The sequence below is a fragment of the Schistocerca cancellata genome, chromosome 3 (assembly GCF_023864275.1).
Source record: "Schistocerca cancellata isolate TAMUIC-IGC-003103 chromosome 3, iqSchCanc2.1, whole genome shotgun sequence".
Lineage (NCBI taxonomy): Eukaryota > Metazoa > Arthropoda > Insecta > Orthoptera > Acrididae > Schistocerca > Schistocerca cancellata.
In genome coordinates, this window is record NC_064628.1 from 380,706,801 (window position 1) to 380,728,630 (window position 21,830).

Genomic DNA, 21,830 nt, shown 5'->3' on the forward strand with positions numbered 1-21,830 from the left:
AGATACGTAGTCGATTAGATGATAATCTGTGGCTCGGAAGTTACGTTGTTTGTTGTAATGATCATGCATTTCTTCTTATCTTGTCAGACTCGAGCTACTATAAGACAAATAAAGAAATGAAACAAGCAGGCAACACGATGGGGAAATACACACATGTGCTTGAGGGCCACTTAATATTATTATACACATCGTTATTTGATAATATGTGATTAGCAAGCTGCGGCAGAATGTACTGTCATCCAGCTCAGCAATTTTTCTTAGTTGTACCTTGTGGAATATGAGCTCTTTCGTATTCTCCTTGGCATTCAACGCAAGGAAAGAGTGATTCCCGTCTTTGTTAAATATCCTTAACTGCGTGTAAAATACTAGTTTTATTTAAATTCTCATAACATTAGCTGAAATTGGAGAATGAGGACTTGAGTGCTATTCTGCGCCAATCTAAACTAAATTGTGTGAATAGACACTAAGGCTCTCACTCTTCATCCCTTGACCAGTTACGAAGAGGCATTTGGAGTACAACTGATAATCAAATGTTCTCCACCTCCTTATTGCCTGTCAGTACTATGCACGTCAATCGCAAAATACATAATTTTGTTAAAAATCAAAATATACATTTAAAAATTATAACAATTTAAAAATCTCAACATATCTTGAAAATGATAACTGTTTATCCGTATGAATGGTAATCAAGTTTTTTATTATTAACACAAAAAATGAAATTACGTAACTACTTTTTCTTTGTTTGCAGCTATATGCGTGCAGACCTAGTATCCAATGAAATCCCCGCGCCATAGTACCGTACGCACGCTGCTAGGGGAGTATTAAAAAAAAAAAAAAAAAAAAAAAAAAAACGGCACAACCCACTGATAAAGTGGGGTATTATTCACTACATTTGAAAGGTAGCAATGCTACAACAAACCACGTCAATTGATGGAAGTTTATGGCAACAATGCACCGTCAAATGACACAGTAATTCTGCTCTATGTACTCTGATATGGTTATGCAACGCAGACGCTTCCAATGTGTTCCCGTTAGGAAACTGGACTTCGTCTGGCCATCCACATTTAGATTGTCTGTAAATTCCCTAAATCGTTCCAGGCAAATGCGGTTTGGTTCCTTCGAAAGGGCACGGCCGACTTCCTTCACTAATCTTGACACAATCCGAGCTTCTGCTTCGTCTCTAATGACCTCGATGTCGATGGGACGTTAAACCCAATCTACCTTCTACCAATGTGCTCTGCGTAGACTGTTTAGAAACATGGTCACTTGCCCTCTTCCCAATTTCTATTAGTGGCTGCTCAAAAATATCAATACCATTGGGTATGCAATAAAATACACTAGTGGCCATTAAAATTGCTACACCAAGAAATGCAGATGATAAACGGGTATTCATTGGACAAATATATTATACTAGAACTGACTTGTGATTACATTTTCACGCAATTTGGGTGCATAGATCCTGAGAAATCAGTACCCAGAACAACCACCACAGGCCGTAATAACGGCCTCTATACGCCTGGGTATTGAGTCAAACGGAGATTGGATGGCGTGTACAGGTACAGCTGCCCATGCAGCTTCAACACGATACCACAGTTCATCAAGAGTAGTGACTGGCGTATTGTGACGAGCCAGTTGCTCGGCTACCATTGACCGGGCGTTTTCAATTGGCGAGAGATCTGGAGAATGTGCTGCCAGGGCAGCAGTCGAACATTTTCTGTATCCAGAAAGGCCCGTACAGGACCTGCAACATGCAGTCGTGCATTATCCTGCTGAAATATAGGGTTTCGCAGGGATCGAATGAAGGATAGAGCCACGGGTCGTAACACATCTGAAATGTAGCGTCCACTGTTCAAAGTGCCGTCAATGCGAACAAGAGGTGACCGAGACGAGTAACCAATGGCACCCCATACCATCACGCCGGTTGATACGCCAGTATAGCGATGACGAATACACGCTTCCAATGTGCGTTCACCGCGATGTCGCCAAACACGGATGCGACCATCATGATGCTGTACACAGAACCTGAATTCATCCAAAAAAATTACGTTTTGCCATTCGTGCACCCACGTTCGTCGTTGAGTACACCATCGCAGGCGCACCTGTCTGTGATGCAGCGTCAAGGGTAACCGCAGCCACGGTCAAAAAATGGTTCAAATGGCTCTGAGCACTATGCGACTTAACTTCTAAGGTCAGCAGTCACCTAGAACTTAGAACTAATTAAACCTAACTAACCTAAGGACGTCACACACATCCATGCCCGAGGCAGGATTCGAACCTGCGACCGTAGCGGTCGCGCGGTTCCAGACTGTAGCGCCTTTAACCGCTTGGCCACCACGGCCGGCAGCCATGGTCTCCGAGCTGATAGTCCATGCTGCTGCAAACGTCGTCGAACTGTTCGTGCAGATGGTTGTTGTCTTGCAAACGTCCCCATCTGTTGACTCAGGGATAGAGACGTGGCTGCACGATCCGTTACAGCCATGCGGATAAGATACCTGTCATCACGACTGCTAGTGATACGAGGCCATTGGGATCCAGCACGGCGTTCCGTATTACTCTTCTGAACCCACCGATTCCATATTCTGCTAACAGTCATTGGATCTCGACCAACGCGAGCAGCAATGTCGCGATACGATAAACCGCAATCGTGATAGGCTACAATCCGACCTTTATCAACGTCGGAAACCTGATGTTACGCATTTCTCCTTCTTACACGAGGCATCATAACAACGTTTCACCAGGCTACGCCGGTCAACTGCTGTTTGTGTGTGAGAAATCGGTTGGAAACTTTCCTCATGTCAGCACGTTGTAAGTGTCGCCACCGGCGTCAACCTTGTGTGAATGCTCTGAAAAGCATCTTCTTCCTGTCGGTTAAATTTCGCGTCTGTAGCACGTCATCTTCGTGGTGTACTAATTTTAATGGCCAGTAGTGTACATTAATGTAGAGAAGTGGCCAGGCACAGCCATGTCGTCCACTTCTGGTGCTTCATTTGCTCTCCGATACAGCCTGCCTTTGTAGATACATCTAATAGCAAGGGCAAGAACACCTTATTCATTGGATGAAGCCACTAGCAACAGCCAATCAGAAGTGTCCATGTTTCTAAAAAGTCTATGAAGGGCACATTGGTAGAAGGTAGATTGGGTTTAACGTCCCATCGGCATACTGCAATAGCTGTATTCTTACTCCTGTCTTTTCTTTTTTTCCTGCGTCATATTTTCAGTAGTTCCATTGCTGAGTTATATTTTTGCTCATATTTAGCCTTTTTCGTTAGTGGCTGTACCTGGGTTGCGATGTATACTCTATAGCCTGGCTATGATCGTTTTTCACTGTCGCTGGTTAAATAACGCTGAGTATATCCTACCGATGATGTTCAGCTACTTTTGTTGGTTGCGGGATTGTGGTTTCCGCCTGGTTATAGCGCCGAGGTTAGTGAGATGGGTAGTCTCACTGTTTTCCAAATCAAAGCCAGATTCTTTCTGTCCCATTGCCATATCACATTGTTCTATCCACAGACGTATCTATGTGGAAGGGTGTCGATAAGATTTGTTGTGGACGTTCTTCCACGTTACTTTTCAGTCCTTAGAGGGATACTTTGCTACCATATGGCTGACACTTGTTGCTCACTAACCGGTATAGTCAGGCGGTGGTTCAGTCTCGCACAGTGTGCTTGTATCTGCCCGAAGGTAGCTTGTTTCCAGGAGAAACTTCCTGATGTGGTGTATTTCCCCCAAATGTATTGGTACTTGGATACTATCATTGTAGCCGCACTCGGCGACGCATCCGGGTATTTGTGGCGCAGATGCTCTGTTTTCCATATCAAAAGTGCCTTCCATTTTGTGTGGGCTTCCTTTAGCCCAAGGACCCCTTTGTCTGGTGGGAAGGTTATAACATTTGCCACCAACTTGAAGATTTCACATCTCCAGATATACCGGCCTATCACAGCCATTATTTTCCTAGATGCACTTCCTACCACAGGACGTATTTGTCCAACATACCATATTTTTGAGAGTATTTGGTGTTGAAAATGTCCGTTTATGTGAAATTCTGTACTCTGGCTTTGTTGTGTTATTGAAAACCTCTCGTCATGGCCAAAAGATTGTTCCAGTTGTCCACCATTGTTTTTAGCAGGCAACTACGTAATCTTAGCAGTGTGATGTTCTCGCATAGTCTGAATGTTTTGAATCACCTCCCAATCGGCATTAGGCTAATTTTCCTGGGGATTAGTTTAGGGACAGACGATTTTCATATTCATGTATACTACTGTAGGCTTCCCATAGATCCTGCTCCGATTGTACAATGACACCCCAGTCGTCTGCATATGCTTCATTTTATTATGCTTCAGCACAGTTTTCATCCTTAAAGTTTGCAACTCATAATGATGACTAGTGGAAGCTCAGGTGATATAAGGAAGAGCGACACTAACTTGGGGCATCCCAGTCGACCCGACTTTTCAATAAGTATTTGTCGAGTAAATTGTCCGTTGATGATAATGTTAGAACTGGAGCGGTTATAAAGTTTCACCGAATCCGAGATAGTTCATCCTGTCGAAGGCCTTTTATTGATCTAAAGCTGAACTAGCTACCCTTGGTCATGATATCGTGCATGATATGACGCATCTGTAATAAGCCAGACTTTTAAAGATTGTTCGTCCTGGTACTGCTGTCGTCTGGCTGTTACGTATGATCTCCTCTACGCCATTTTTTGTTCTAGCTATGATGGAGCCACAAACTTTTAGTAAGAGTTCAGGAGTGAGACGGAGCAAAATTAATTTAGATCTTCACGGCGGTATTTTTTCTAAGTCAGTAATATTAGGCTCTTACTGAAACCTACCGGTAATTGGTTTTCTTTTACAATTTCATTACATGTGCATAAAAGCAGTGTCCCAATAAATACCAAAATCGCTCACGAAACTCAGCTGGCACTCTTTGTCATTGTCGGCGGGTTTATCAACTTGCATCTTCCTCAGTGCATCCCGAATCTTTTCTGTGGTTACTTTGCTCATTATAGGCATCTGTCTGCTCATCTAGCATCGCTGAAAGATAGTTTGTATGGTAGTTGTTGCTTCATTATAACGCTTCACAAAATTCCTTTCCATTGTTAGTACTTAAAAGTTGTAAACGCGTTTCGATAATTAATAACTAAACCATTTTCAGGAAAAAGTAGGCAAAGTCACTAGTAATTTCTGCTAACACTCATATCATATACATAACCAGAGTTGACATTTTGAAATTTATTGATCTTTAAACTCTTAATTACATAAAAATAACAGGTATTTTGTGAGAATATCGACCGAAAATGTTTTTTATGTTATAATCATTCACAGCAATAACAATACAAACCATATTTTTAACAAAGGAAAAGAGTCTATCATTCTGGTGATTCTTCAGTAAAACTTGATTACTACATCCGAAACTGAAACCACTTAGTATTTCTAAAATAATAAATTGTAGCTGTAAACAAATCACACCGAACTGTACAAGTGGCCATACATAACACCTCTCAATATAGTTGTCGGAAAATCGGCGGGCGGATCAATCGGTAATAGGTCTCAGAAGTTTACAGAATAGCAACTTTGGCTAATGAACCGAAAATGACGTCACCACCGAGGCAAACCTACCACACTGATCGGTATGAACGATACAGAATAGAGCCACTGGCGAGTGTGAGCTGGATGTAGCAGCGACAATCGCCGAGCTGTGCTGTGACGGACACAGGACCAGAGAATGCTTAACAAAACAGCGACGGCAGCTTTGGAAAACAAATGGATCACGCGATGTACTGTGATTACACGAGGACAATTTAAAATGTAACAGCAGACTGTCAGTATTAAATGCAATCAACACGGCAGACATATGAAACAGCCAGGAAGTGAAGATACATGGTTTGAGAAAGTTCTGGCATATGCCGACATTCGGCATGACAAGCTTGAATAGGAAAGGCAGTTGAAACAAAATGGCTGCATCCCTAGCTGTGTGCACCATATTAGAATAGCGAGCAGTAATGTGAGTGTTGTGGTCGGAGGATGTGAAACCTCTACAAATCAGTAGAAGGATGTTGGAGAGGTATAAAAGCTGCATTAGTGAGAATGGAGTGTACGACTGGGTAGACGCCTTTAAAAGTGGATGTACGTCAGTCACAGATGAGAAACGCTCTGGTCGTCCCAACACGCCCGTTACTGACGAGAACGTGGGACGCGCTGACACAATGATTCGTGAGAACCGGCGCATTTCTGTAGAAGTTTTAGCCAGGGAACTTTTAGTGTCAGATCTGCTTATACCATTATTAATGAAGTTCTCAATTACCGTTTTTTGTGTGCGTGATGGGTGCCTAAGATGTTTACTGGTGAACACGAGACGATGCGTGTTCAGACTGCCACATCATTTCAGGTGCGATATAACGTTGAAGGACACGACTTTCTGATACGTATCACTACAGAAGACGAAACCTGGTTGCATCACTGTGAACCGGAAAGCACAAGACAGCATTCTGTAAGGGGTCCGTAGGCCCTTACTATAAATTTGCACTTGGCACAGGTCGATAGGGCGAGCAATCGATTGTGTCGTGTTGCGAGAGCGAGTGTGGAGTTGGCAGTCCCATGTTGCGGGTAGAGAGGTGTGGAGGCCAGTTGTTGTAATGCAAGGCTTTAACGACAAAGGGAGTTGCCATCACCGTGGTTTAACCCCTTTGTACTAGAATAATATCGGGAAAGTGAAGAAGTATTGTTACGAAAGTGATTAGCGATATTCTAGGGCCGATATTTTGGTTTCGCGTCTACCGCGCCGGCATCTCTTTGGATTGCAGTGTTGGACGCAGTGATGGATTAGCGTGTGACGATAATGAAAAACGAAGAAGCCTGTGCTGAGATTAGCCTTAATTAGATATGTATGACGAAGGCAGTGGCTGTCTCCTCCTTTTGTCTTTTTTGAGACGAATATAGGTTCGTGATTAGTGAAACTGTGTTGGTGTCTTTCTTGTTATCAGACATTTCATTATTACCGCATTGAGAAGGACGAACTGGAAAGTAATAACTTCCGTAGCAGTCAATTCCGATTGCCAGCCCCATTTGGTACACGGTCACATTAATAATAATTATTGGGCTGCTATTCGATCAGATCAGGTCGGGTCGAATTAAACGGAGGTGTTACAATTCGGAATGGCGACACACATCTTCTCCAGCCAAGAAGAAATTCAAGTCTCAGCCGTCTGCCGGGAAGGTCTTTTTCACCTTCTTCTAGGGTATGAATGTGCCGATTTTTTAGTATTATCAGCAAGGGAGTGTAACAGTGAACAGTGCCCGCTACAGCGCCATGTTGGAGAATGAGCTGAAGCCAGCAACACGGAGCCGTTGTAGAGTACTTCTGTCTACAGCATAGAGTAAGTAAGTATCTCTGGAGTGAGCATTCACATGCGCAGAACAGATTTTGTGTTGTCAACATACATTGCCGGCCTGATCACGTGATCTCGGGACGTCGTGTGTTTGTCCGTATAGCGCCCTGTATATTTAGAATGTCACTACATCCCTAGTACAGAAGGATTCTTGTCGTACGTGTCGTGGATTATTTATATGTGTTGCGCAGACATTTTAACAGTATCCATTTGATACCGCGAATAAACCAGCTACGGTACGTAAATTTCAATGGCAAGTGATATTACATCCTACTTCTTTGCGATAGGTGTCACAGTTCAGATGCACTTGATTTTTTGTCGTTTTCGGTATGATACGGCACTTCATAGTATTACAGAGCCTGAGGTACATTTTTGCAGTGATAGTCTTGCAAAACGACTTGACAGTACGCTTGTACTTTTGCAAGTGTCCGAAAAACAACGAATTTGCCACACATTAGCGATTATATCCCTGCTAATTCGTCCTTTTTTCCTGCTATTTCTGCGTACTTATTTTCTCGTTTTTGCGACCTAAAGCACAATTTTTCTTACTGGTGAGACCTTGAAGTATTTATTTAACGCATTTTACGTACTTGTTCCCAGTTTATTAAATAAATAGTAGACTGAGTAATCTATATACATAAGCGACAAGTCACTGACTAACGCCTGTATTTGCTGAAACAACTAACCATTCCCTTTCCTGTTCCACTAGCAAATTTATGAGAGGAAGCGATTGTTTGTTATCTTTTGTACGAGCCGTAATAACCGTTACATAGTCTTTGCATCCGTAGCAACAACAGTAATTCACCACCGCTATTACACTATCAACAAACGGTGCAGAAAGCACACACGCACAGCGAAGTCCCGAAAACACGTGACAATCCTGGTTTAATGTTGACAACATGCGCAGAACGCAATGCTCACTCCAGAGATATTTTTACTCTATGGTCTACAGGCGTTCTTCTCCTTCACGACAGCGCGGGCCCCCACATCGCCGCTGCAGTTCTTTCCGTCATTCGGAGACTGTGATTTCAGGTCGTAAAGCATCCTCCACATAGCCCTGGTCTCGCACCTTCGGGTTAACCTGTGTTTGGATCCCTGAAGGAACGCTCTGACGATTTGAAACTGATGAAGAGGTTAAAGAAGTGGTGAAATCTTGCTTGGGGACACAGCCGAAAATATTTTATTCTAATGGAACAGAAAAGTTGGTGCAACGGTATGAGAAATGTATCGACAAGGGGGGTAGCTATGTTGAAAAATGACGTCTTGTTTGTATCTATAAACGAAATATGCTTCGCAAAAATTAGTTTGCTATTACTTTTTGAATCAGCCTTGTATAAGAGTTTCTGCTAACAGGACGATGTATGAGGTGTGTTCGAAAGGAAAGCTACGAAACAACACACTGGGTACAAGTGTATTATTCCAAAGTAAGCACCAGAGGCTGAACACAACAAGGATTCCCTGTTCCTAGAATTCCTGTGGCCGTGACAGGAGTCAGCCCTCCACTGTTCCTTCAGTTCGTCGTCTGAGTTGAACCTCTTCACTTTGAGATGTTTTTTTAGTGGACCAAGCACATGGAAGTCGCAGGGCGACATGTCCAGGCTATAGGGCGGATGTCCAACCTGCTCCCACATGAAGTGACCATTACACTTTGGAGGTCATCAGTCCCCTAGACTTAGAACTACTTAACCCTAACTAACCTAAAGACATCACACACATCCATGCCCGAGGCAGCAATCGAACCTGCAACCATAGCAGCAGTGCGGTTCCGAACTGAAGTGCCTAGAACCGCTCGGCCACAAAGGCCGGCCTGCGCTATCAGCCCTGTCCATTTGCTCTTGATGGACTTTCATAGGCTACGGAGTGTGTCACAGTACATGTCGCTGTTAATGGTTTTACCGTACTCGAGGAATTAAACAAGTATCGGACCTCGCACGTCGAAATAGACGGTGAGCAGCATCTTGCCTGCTGAGAGCAGAGCTTTGAATTTTTTAGAGGGTAGTGACGACGCATGGTTCCACTGCGTGTATGTCTCATTATGTTATCCCAAAGCTGGAGTCGGCCGTAAGTGGCCGTGCGGTTCTAGGCGCTTCTGTCTGGAACCGCGTGACCGCTACGGTCGCAGGTTCGAATCCTGCCTCGGGCATGGATTTGTGTGGTGTCCTTAGGTTACTTAGGTTTAAGTAGTTCTAAGTTCTAGGGGACTGATGACCTCAGATGTTAAGTCCCATAGTGCTCAGAGCCATTGAACCATTTTTTGTTACCAACTGTTCGTCTAAAATTGTGAGCCATGTTTGTGACTGTTACAGCGCCATCTATCACAAAGCGAAAACAGTGGTCCATCTAAAACATTCATATTTCTTTACGTACTACACGAATATGTAATAAAAAATGGGGGTTCCTATTTAAAAAAACTCAGTTGACATCCGTTTGACCTATGGCAGCGCCATCTAGCTGGCCAACCATAGCGCCCCCTTCAAGCTAGACAAGTTTCGTTCTTTGTAGTTTTTTTGTTTGACGCTTATTTCGTGAGATATTTGGCCCGGTCACAATCAATGGACCACCATGTATATGCAGAAGCGTAAAATTGTGCACTTCACGAAAGGCAGAAAAGTTTACTTCAGTGTAATTAATCACAAATGGAATAAGTCAACTCATACATATAGCTGGGTGTAGCTATTTGTGGGAAGATAAATTGGAATGATGTAGGCAAACCAGGCTGTAGAATGTGGCCATTGGCAGGATACTGGGAAAACGAAGTCTGTCTACTAAGGTAGCACAATGTGATGTCTGTTGTCATAAGTGTTAGGGGCATGTTGAAGAGCACGGTGGGGTAGTTGAGACAGTAGCATCGGCGCCAGCTGCCATTCCTACAGTGTGCTGCGATTTCTGGCGTGCATATAGTCCAAAGGAGGCGGCTTACTAAACATTCGTGGGTCCCATCTTAAGATTTTGCTTAAGCGTGTAAAGTCCACTCCAAATACGACTAAAGAGGAATGCTGACCACAGAAAAGGAAAGGTACTACGAGGTCCATTCAAGTTCTAAGGCCTCCGATTATTTTTCTAATTAACTACTCACCCGAAATCAATGAAACTGGCGTTACTTCTCGACGTAATCGCCCTGCAGACGTACACATTTTTCACAACGCTGACGCCATGATTCCATGGTAGCGGCGAAGGCTTCTTTAGGAGTCTGTTTTGACCACTGGAAAATCGCTGAGGCAATAGCAGCACGGCTGGTGAATGTGCGGCCACAGAGAGTGTCTTTCATTGTTGGAAAAAGCCAAAAGTCACTAGGAGCCAGGTCAGGTGAGTAGGGAGCATGAGGAATCACTTCAAAGTTGTTATCACGAAGAAACTGTTGCGTAACGTTACCTCGATGTGCGGGTGCGTTGTCTTGGTGAAACAGCACATGCGTAGCCCTTCCTGGACGTTTTTGTTGCAGTGCAGGAAGGAATTTGTTCTTCAAAACATTTTCGTAGGATGCACCTGTTACCGTAGTGCCCTTTGGAACGCAATGGGTAAGGATTACGCCCTCGCTGTCCCAGAACATGGACACCATCATTTTTTCAGCACTGGCGGTTACCCGAAATTTTTTTGGTGGCGGTGAATCTGTGTGCTTCTATTGATCTGACTGGCGCTTTGTTTCTGGATTGAAAAATGGCATCCACGTCTCATCCATTGTCACAACCGACGAAAAGAAAGTCCCATTCATGCTGTCGTTGCGCGTCAACATTGCTTGGCAACATGCCACACGGGCAGCCATGTGGTCGTCCGTCAGCATTCATGGCACCCATCTGGATGACACTTTTCGCATTTTCAGGTCGTCATGCAGGATTGTGTGCACAGAACCCACAGAAACGCCAACTCTGGAGGCGATCTGTTCAATAGTCATTCGGCGATCCCCCCAAAAAATTCTCTCCACTTTCTCGATCATGTCATCAGACTGGCTTGTGCGAGCCCGAGGTTGTTTCGGTTTGTTGTCACACGATGTTCTGCCTTCATTAAACTGTCGCACCCACGAACCCACTTTCGACACATCCACAACTCCATCACCACATGTCTCCTTCAACTGTCGATGAATTTCAATTGGGTTCACACCACGCAAATTCAGAAAACGAATGATTGCACGCTGTTCAAGTAAGGAAAACGTCGCCATTTTAAGTATTTAAAACAGTTATCATTCTCGCCGCTGGCGGTAAAATTCCATCTTCCGTACGGTGCTGCCATCTCTGGGACATATTGACAATGAACGCTGCCTCATTTTAAAACAATGTGCATGTTTCTATCTCTTTCCAGTCTGGAGAAAAAAAAATCGGAGGCCTTAGAACTTGAATGCACCTCGTACAAATGGTCACTGTCTTTTTTCCCCACAGAGTGTCATCGGAGAGCATTATGGAAAAGATGTAAGAAACTTCATCTGAAAGATGCTTAAAGATAGACGCAAATTATCCCGCACAAGCCAACTTACACAGTTTCTAGAAACACTATTAACTGAATGTACTTCAGTCCTCTAAGACATCATTAGACTACCTACGGAGCCCAGCTAGTCGATTAAGCCATCATTGTTTATGTATGGAACAGGAAGCAAGTTTAGTATGTGGCACAAAGCCAATTACTCACTACCATGCACTTCACACTGCTTTGCAAACAATGTATGTAGATGTAGATGCGCGTTCAGCTTGTGAACATCATAAGCTTTTTTTCCCTAAAAGGACGGCTAGGCTAGCTTACTTCCATTTTTCTTTCAAGGAACGCCCTGGGATCAGTCAGTCACTTCCAGCGTAATGCCGCGGCAGTTGATCTAATAAATGCAATCAGTCTTTTATAGTATTGTCAGTAGCGTTGTCGGTACTGTAACACGTCAAGAAAGATTAGTGTCCGTCGGTATTGTGAAATACCGTCTCAGTTCTTCTGCAGACACAGTAGGTTCAAACTTAGATTTTACATTGCCTCTCGCTAGAACACGGAGCTTTTTCCACAAGATATTAATCTATGTCTTGTCTGGTAATGAATGGCCATTCCTGAGTTTAACGTTCCTGACAGTTTAACGAATTCGATTACCCATCCGCCTATGTAGTGTCCCCTAAAAATACAACTTTTGAAATATCCACAATTTCTGCTCCACTAAGTTGGCAATTCTAATGTTGCACAATTTTCATCCTGTTTTCATTGTGGATAGTAATGGAGCGCATCGTGAAGAAACAGTGTGCTATATTAGTGAAAATCTATTAAAAATGTGGTGAATGTTGTGTAGAGACCGTTTGCAAACTCTGTAGCATGTTTGGTGAACGTAATGCACCAAATAAGTCGACTGTGGTGAACCGATGAGACTGGTTGCTAAATTTGAAAAAAACAGTTCGGTTATGGACATTGAATCCGCGCGTGGGTGCTCTGCGGGAAACATTGCCACAGTGAGCGATAAAGTCGCTGTTAACTCCGGGGAAATCTATTCGCTGGCGTTCACAACCAGTGGATATTCCCAGAACCAGTATGCAATGAAATCTGAAAGAATTTTTGCATCTGTGAGCCCATAAAACTCAGCTGACAAGAATTGACGCCAAACGATCATGTAAAGTGCCGAACATTTGCGCATTCGGTGCATGCGAAAGAAAGAGCGGACAACAATTTCATCAAGAAAATAATGTTCACTCATGGCACGCACTTCCTGTTAAATGAATTGCTTCGCGGACAAGCAAAATTGCAGGACGCGAGGCACAGGAAACAAATAATAACGAAGAAGCCAGTAGGTTCACAACGAGTTACTGTGCGGTGTGGCATTTTGTCAGAGGGCAAGACACTGGCCCGTACTTTTTCGCAGGTGTCGCCGAAAACGCATCAACAACGGAAGGCGAAGGCTTAAGAGGGTTTTTATTATCTGAAATGGATCGTGGGAGTGCTGAACAGGTTTGCTTTCAACAAGAAGGCGCAATTTGTCACACTTAATTTGCATCAATGAATTTGTTGCGAGAGAAGTTCCCTGGCCGGTTCATTTCTCACAAGACGTTGGGGCCTGATGCACTCCTTTCACAAACAGCAGTGTACTTGTGGCCGGCCGCAGTGGCCAAGCGGTTCTAGGCGCTACAGTCTGGAACAGCGCGACCGCTACGGTAACAGGTTCGAATCCTGCCTCGGGCATGGATGTGTGTGATGTCCTTAGGTTAGTGAGGTTTAAGTAGTTCTAAGTTCTAGGGGGCTGATGACCACAGCAGTTAAGTCCCATAGTGCTCAGAGCCATTTTTAGTATACTTGTGCTGATCTTCTTTGCTGTACGCCTATCTTTGACAACTTTGGTGACGCCATGACAGAGAAGAACATGAATTTTATTGCTGCTCGTTTCACTAGCAGCTAATATAAGCTGTCTGACCACTCACTTAGGAATCGTAACATATTCTAAAATAAAAAGCCAAATATTTATGTCATCCTTTGTTTTCTAATCAGACGGAAATATAAATAACATCGAATATTTAGGAATATACTTGAATTTATCAGAAAATCTCAGAAAGTGTTAAAGACGCTGAGACAAAAAAATTAGCATATAGTGGGACGCGAAACTACTTTCTTGGACTCTGTATTTCACGTCTTTATCCGCTACGCTATAGAAAAGACATGTGATTTCATCTATTGTGTCAGCTGTTATAGTATCTCTTGAAGGCTTATATCGTTGATGTGCCATTTACTGACATTTAATTATAAAGGTGACATGTTTGTGATAAATGTTCAACGCGCCATTGCCTTGAAACAGCATACCAGGACACGTTGAGGTCTTATACTGCCACGCAAGTCAATATGGCATCTCCAAACTTGTCGAAGATACGAGTACAGCAAACACCATTAACAGAAATATACTCCTCTTTGTGAGAGGAACGCAACAGGCCCCAACATCTACTATTCTTTCAACGGTGACGTGAATATTGATTAGTTGCCCCGTTTACATGGGGCATCCTAAACCGGATTTCGTTAATCGATTTCCCAATACCGCTTTTGGGGGGACATGTAAACACTTCACAAGCAATTGTGGACATCATCTTGTTTGATCGTTTCCAAGTTCCGCAATCGATTTTCACTCCCAGGTAAACACAACCGGTTCTGAAACGTGCTTTGGCTGTTAAGTTTCGTATTGTTTTTAAAAAATTTCGGCTCATACGAACTAAGTGGCTTTTCGCACAGTGAAGGATGAGTAGAAAATTAGACCGAAGCCGTTTACACCTCATCTAACTGAAGAGAAATAGCGATTGTGCTGACTAAATCATATACTGTTATAGTTGTTATCCAGGCGTCATATTTAACTGGGCTAGCAAATCCGCTTCGGACCGTAACATGTAAACGCGATAGCGAAAATGGTTTCCGAAATTCGGTTTTCGTCTTTCGGAAAATCTGCCGCATGTAAACGTAGTGACAGAGATCTTGTGATCTGACACCATGTGATTTGTTTCTGTGGGGGTATTTGAAAACTCGTGTTTACGTCAACAAACGACCAAATTCCAGAGCTTACGGCTGAGATTCAGCGTGCAATTTCGGAACCAGAGGTGCGAGTAGACCTATGCTGAAATGTTAAGGAAAATTTCGTCGAAAGGACGAGAGTGTGCCTGTAGAGTTGTGGAAGAAACTTGCGTAATAACATATATCATACACGTTCACAGGTAACGTAAATGAAATAATTCGTAAATTACTTAATTCTATCAACAAATTTGTATATTATTATGCACTCAAAAGTTCCATTCTTTCTGGGACACCCTTCTGATAGTAAAATGTATCAAATCCAGATCCCCTTTTTAAAGTTCAGAGCCGGCCGCGGCGGTCTAGTGGTTCTAGACGCGCAGTCCGGAACCGCGGGACTGCTACGGTCGCAGGTTCGAATCCTGCCTCGGGCATGGATGTGTGTGATGTCCTTAGGTTAGTTAGGTTTAAGTAGTTCTAAGTTCTAGGGGACTGATGACCACAGAAGTTAAGTCCCATAGTGCTCAGAGCCATTTTTTTTTTAAGTTCAGAGACGCTTAATGGTCACTGTAGCGAGCCATGCTTAGAAATATAAGGATGAGAAAAAGAGAAAACAACGCGACCAGGTACGCTTCGTGAAATCAACAGTTTATCTCGTGGCTGCTATTTTCGGATTGTTGCGCTCATTATCTTTGCCTGCCTGTGTGTAAGTAGATAATGTTTTAGTGCGTCCGGTGAATTTTTATCTTTGGCCCTTTTGCCGTACATACGGTCTTTTGTTTCACTGAGTTCCGTTTTCTTGTTACCGCTGTTAACAGCAGATTTTCTGTGCCTTTTATTTAATTGCCTTCATTTTTTCAAGCAATAAAAATTTGATTACGGTCTTCCAACAGATTATGGGCCCTGCAAACGTGATTTTAAATTAAGTTATTAAAAACGTAACACAAAATTGACTTTGACTCTCCTGTACTTGGAGACGGTGCACGTACCTGGAGTGACGTAATACGTGCACTTGCTAGAGTTGGCAGTAAACAAATGGAAACACAAGGAAACTACATCCTTGTCATTACTGCTCTCCTAAGTTACATTCTCCATAGATGAGTAGCATTTCTACCTTCTTTCCATTGGTATACATTGTACTCAACAAACCTTCAACTTACGACAGTTGACTGATTGATCAGGGGGCAATTTTCTTGTGTTCACATTTGTTTACAGCCAATTCCAGCAATTGGACGAACAACGTTCGTTACCCCAGGTATTTGCACTGTGTATAGTATAGGAGAGTCGTAGTCGTTGTTGAGTTACGTTTTTAATAACGCCATGTTTACGTGAACGGTACACTGTGATACGTTTCTGAACAGGTCTTGAGAAGAGAAAGAGGATTAACGAATTAAAAATGTTAGTTAATATCTGAAAAATGACGTACTACTGTTCAGGTCTTCGTAAAGAACAAAGTTGTAAGAAAAGCAATCAAGTTTGTTTATAACCACCTGGTAACTACCGTATTTTATGGACTGTAAGACGCTACGGACTATAAGACGAACCCTAATTTTTAAACAAGTTTTAAAAAAAATAACGTTTTAAAACCGAACATCCCTTTAAAATCCCTGAAAATCATCATATGGAATTTCTTTTTCTTCTTCATCCTCTTCGTGTCATAGTTGTCCTCTTCATACATAACTTGGTTTTCACTGCTACCGAGAGCGTTACTTATGAAGCGCTTCTTGAAAGATTTAACAATGTTTTCTTTCACTCTAGAGAACGACTGTTTTACCCACTGACACACTTATTTGACTGTTGGTCGTTTTAGAGCTCTGTCCGGCTTGAACTGATGTTGGGTTTCATCCATCATCCATTTGTTCCATTCCTCTCTCATATACACTTCAAACGGTTTATTTACCGAGGCATCAAGAGGTTCCAATTGTGAAGTAAATCCTCCCAGAATAACAGCAAACTCTGTATTTCCGTGCCTCAATTTCTCTTTCACAGAATTTTTTAAATGACTACTAAACTGATCTACCAGAAGGAGAGAAGTCTGTTAATCCATAACTTCATACCAGTCTCGTCCATCCAGCCCTTGTCGAGTACGTGAACAACACCTGACGTTATTTCAGGATGTTCTAGCATTGTTTTGCGCTTGAAAATGGTCACTGGAGAAAGTTTAGAACCGTCAGCACAACATGAAAGGACTACAGTATAGTACATTTTTTCATGTCCACTTGTTTTTATAGTTACATTTTTAGCACCCTTCATGGCAAGAACTCTGTTACGGCAATCAAATGTCAGACGAGTTTCGCCTATATTCGCTGTTTGGCTTAGTTCCACACTGGTTTTCTTTCGATGTTGAATAATAAAGCGACGGAAAGATAATATTTTCTCTTCACAATCTTGTGGCAATTTCTGAGATACTTGGTTTTGGATCGCGTGCTAAGTCCATGACGCTTCATAAACCTGTAGCACCAGCCAACTCCACCCTTAAAGTCTGTTAAGTTCCACTGTAGCGCCAACTTACGAGCGTGTACTTGAATCAGTTTTGTATTGATTCCAGTTCCATTCTGACGGTGACGTTGAACCCGTTTCAATACGTCATCTTCTAGTTTTGGCCAGTTTGCACTCAGTCCTCTATTTCTATTATTTAGTCTTCCTCATTTTTTTCTGTTCTTTATTAACCCGCTAATCGCGAATGTTTTTTTCTGCTGCTGGAGGGCCGAAATGATGCTCAGCTGCTCTGTTCGCATGTTCTTCTGCATATGCTATTACTTTCAATTTATAGCCGGCATCATATGAATACCTTTAATTCTTTTCCTCTACTAAAGTACCTATTAACAAAGATATTGTGCTGTTACCGATAACACAAATTACTTTCAATTCAAGTTCACTGGCACCATATCTGCAATGACGCACCGAAGGCTACACAGTAGAGATGGGCAAACTGAAACACGTAACTGGAAACAAATGAAACAGTACAATGTAATGTTTCGACACGCTGTTTCGAAACAGTGAAACAGTTTGTGTTTTGTAATCTAATAAACCTACACATTTTATCATCTTGAATGTCTACTGTATAAGTATGTCCATATAAACATAAATGAGGTGCGAGAGCGCTAATCATTTCGCACAAAGTACGAAACTATCTCTTAGGCGTATTGGCAGTTTCATATTTCCTGCAGCAAATGCACTGCTTTCGTGTCGTGTGACTTTCATACTTTTCGGTTGGCTGAGGACAGCCATAGCTGAAGACAGAAGAACCACCACGAACGGAACTGGAGTTGGGAGCAAACTGCAGAAACTACGGATATGCTACTGGGATTCCCACATTCCGTTAGTATGGGTAATATACCCATCCTGCTAATTTCCATGCACACAAAGGGGATCATTGTGGATAATAGGCACAGTGACTATAGACTCACAAATAACGCCAAATAATTCGAATAAATAACAAAATATAACAGAAAAAAAATTTGTCTTTCAACGTGTTTCGAACCGTTACTATAAATTCACCATGCTTCCCAGCCCTTCCCGTTCACCATTACACTATCAGTGATATGTCAGACAGATTGTCTGCAATTATACCTACATCAAATTTATGTATATGTCTAATAACTGTCATTCTACGCCTTTTTTTATTCAAAATGTTGTAGGCTTACTTGCGTTTCTTAATATGATTACTGTACATGAAAAGAGAAGCGTATGTTATAAAAAAGTGTAATTTAATCGAATGATTTTCACATATTTATTATTTTGAATGTGAATAGTACGCATTGTTTTATTGTTTGGTTAGTGTTTATAAAGCAGATGTTACGTCATTTCGTAATAGGACAGACAGCTAGGAACGAAGCTTTATTTTCGGGTATCTTAAGCTTCATGCTATTGCTTGTCAAAAAGATTTCGACACTCTTGAAAGTGTTTCACGAAGTGTTATGTTGTGTTTCAGTACCTGTGCCGACCCCGAATCTCGTACGACACCGAGCGGAATGAAACATCACTGTTTCGATACAATTAGTCCGTTCCAAGCACAGGTGGACTGAAACAGCCTTATTTTGAAACGATACAGTTTCTGTGTCTGGCTCGAGATCGAATCTGGTGCGGTTATCCGAGACAGGGGCGGATAGAAACACCACTGTTTCGAAACAGTGAACCACAGCCGTTCCGAAACACTGAAACAGTTGCACGTATCGATACACCGTATCGAAACATAGAAACAGTGGCCAAGTCTACTACACAGTCGAGATGGGCAAACTGAAACACGTAATGTTTCGAAACAAATGAAACAGTACAATGTAATGTTCCGATACGTTGTTTCGAAACAGTGAAACAGTTTGTGTTTTGTATTCTAATAAACCTACACATTTTATCATCTTGAATGTCTACTGTATAAGCATGTCCATATAAACACAAATGAGGTGCGAGAGCGCTAATCATGTCGCAGAAAGTATGAAACTATTACTTAGGCGTCTTGGCAGTTTCGTATTTCCTGCAGCAAATGCGCTGCTTTCGTGTCGCGTGACTTTCATACTTTTCAATTGGTTGAGGACAGCCATAGCTGAAGACAGAAGAACCACCACGAACGGAACTGGAGGTGGGAGCAAACTGCAGAAACACACATTCCGTTAGTATGAGTAATATACCCATCCTGCTAATTTCCATCTACACAAAGGGAATCATTGTGGATAATAAGCACAGTGACTATAGACTCACAAATAACGCCAAATAATTCGAATAAATAACAAAATATAACAGGAAATTTTTTTGTCTTTCAAGGTGTTTCGAACCGTTACTATAAATTCACCATGCTTCCCAGTCCTTCCCGTACACCATTACACCATCAGTGATTTGTCAAACAGATTGCTTGCAATTATACCTACATCAAATTTATATATATGTCTAATAACTGTCACTCTACGCCTTTTTTTATTCAAAATGTTGTAGGCTTACTTGCGTTTCTTAATATGATTACTGTACATGAACAGAGAAGCGTATGTTATAAAAAAAGTGTAATTTAACTGAATGATTTTCACATATTTATTATTTTGTATGTGAATAGTATGCGTTGTTTTATTGTTTGGTTAGTGTTTATAAAGCAGATGTTACGCCATTTCGAAATAGCTAGAAACGAAGCTTTATTTTCGGATATCTTAAGCTTCATGCTATTGCTTGTCAAAAAGATTTCGACACTCTTGAAAGAGTTTCATGAAGTGGTATGTTGTGTTTCAGTACCTGTGCCGAGCCCGAATCTCGTCCGACACAGAGTGGAATGAAACATCACTGTTTCGATACAATTACTCCGTTCCAGGCACAGGTGGACTGAAACAGCCTTATTTTGAAACAACGATACAGTTTCTGTGTCTGCCTCGAGATCGAATCTGGTCCGAGACAGGGGCGGAATGAAACACCACTGTTTCGAAACAGTGAACCACAACCGTTCCGAGACACTGAAACAGTTGCACGTATCGATACACTGTATCGAAACATAGAAACAGTGGCCAAGTCTACTACACAGTCTTCTGTGTTTGTGGCGGCACGGCGGGGCGTGACGGAGGCACTGCTGTGAATCCCCGCAACTCATGTTCGTCGCTTCGGTGCACTGCTGCTGCCAATTGAATGCAATGTTGCCACATACAGATAGATTTCCCGCGGCATCGAACGTATGGCCATTTTTAAGATAGGCAGAAATTTTAAATCAAACACTGGACATTTTCATATTAATTTCGAGTGTAAGACGCACGTGAATTTTGGAGGCAATTTCTCGAAGAAAGAAGTGCGTCTTATATCCCGTAAAATACGGTAAACAACATTTGTTTGATACATTTTTTTTTTATTTTGCTTCTGGACAGGAAGTTATTTGAGGTACTCAAGATCAACAGGACACACTGTGTACTTACCTCTCGCGAGTCCGCGGCGCATTGCGGAAGACATGTTGTCAGGCGGTAGGACTTCGTAGTTGTAGACGGCCGCCACCTCTGCCTGTTTATTAGTCTCTCTCAGTGGCCGTGTGCAGCGCGGATAACGGCTGTGACACGCATTACGCAATCACACCTCATGGCGCCCTCTGCTCAAGCACCACTGATAACAGGCTGCGGGGATGTCTACTGTTACGATAATTGCCACGAGGGAGTCCGCTATGTTCTCAAACATCGCGGTAAACAATGCCTTCTGTTCGTTACACACTGACTCAGCGGAGCAAGCTGATGAAACAGTTTTTTTCGCCCTGCCGAGCATGCGCTGCATATTGCTTGGAAGCCCAGAATAGCTCGAGTAGGTGTAGTCCATAATTCCCCGAACGCACATTAAACCCTAATCTTCCTCCCAAGTGTACAGTTAAGAAAAATATGAAAAACACACGTTAATCATAGAAACTTACATATAGTGTGAGCGTCAATGCGTATGTGTGTGAAATCAGACACACGAAGTGCTTACTCCCTGTAATTAATTTACACTAACGGCTACCAGCCACGAAAAGAGCCGATATGGCTAAAGACACTTCTGTGATGCCGGGAACCTCCAGTTCGAAATATTTATACGTCCTGGACTAAAATTAAACGATGACAGCCCCTTTTTTTATTCGCCGTCTGTGCAAGTAGTGTCAATAAACTCTGTGTAATGTATAAGGCCGAGATTCACAAATTGCGGTACAGTGGAACCTCGCTTAACGAGTACCTGCAACACTCAATTCGCATTACGAGCAAAACAAATTGTAAAAAGGATAACTCGCTTAATGAATGATGTTTCGCATAACGAATGACGATTTACTGTGACGTCACGAGCTGTTCCGCGCGGCAGGGGAAACGTTCGTCAATATGAACACCTTTCATTATCGACAGCGGCATATGAACATTGTCTTTAGTACGTATGAGGCCTCCCGGCCAAAAATGCCGTACGCTCATTTCATTTCAGTACGTACTGCAGTCTGGGTTTAGCGCTCTCTCTGCTACTATCTTGGTGCGGCTTGCGATCACACATTTTTCTAAACTTGTGTTCACAGAGTGTGTTTTGTGCCAATTTTAATAAC

At 42.5% G+C, this 21,830-nt stretch overlaps 1 protein-coding gene across 1 annotated transcript in view; it reads right to left on the reverse strand.

Moving 5' to 3' along the window:
* The window catches only part of LOC126175077 (alanine--glyoxylate aminotransferase 2, mitochondrial-like), a 171,884-nt gene extending 151,032 nt beyond the window's left edge, over positions 1–20,852 (reverse strand). The window contains exon 1 of the mRNA XM_049921606.1: positions 20,704–20,852. Coding sequence (XP_049777563.1) covers positions 20,704–20,737 — 34 coding nt within the window. The 5' untranslated portion in view covers positions 20,738–20,852. The remainder of the gene's footprint in view (positions 1–20,703) is intronic.
* Between the last annotated feature and the right edge of the window lie 978 nt (positions 20,853–21,830).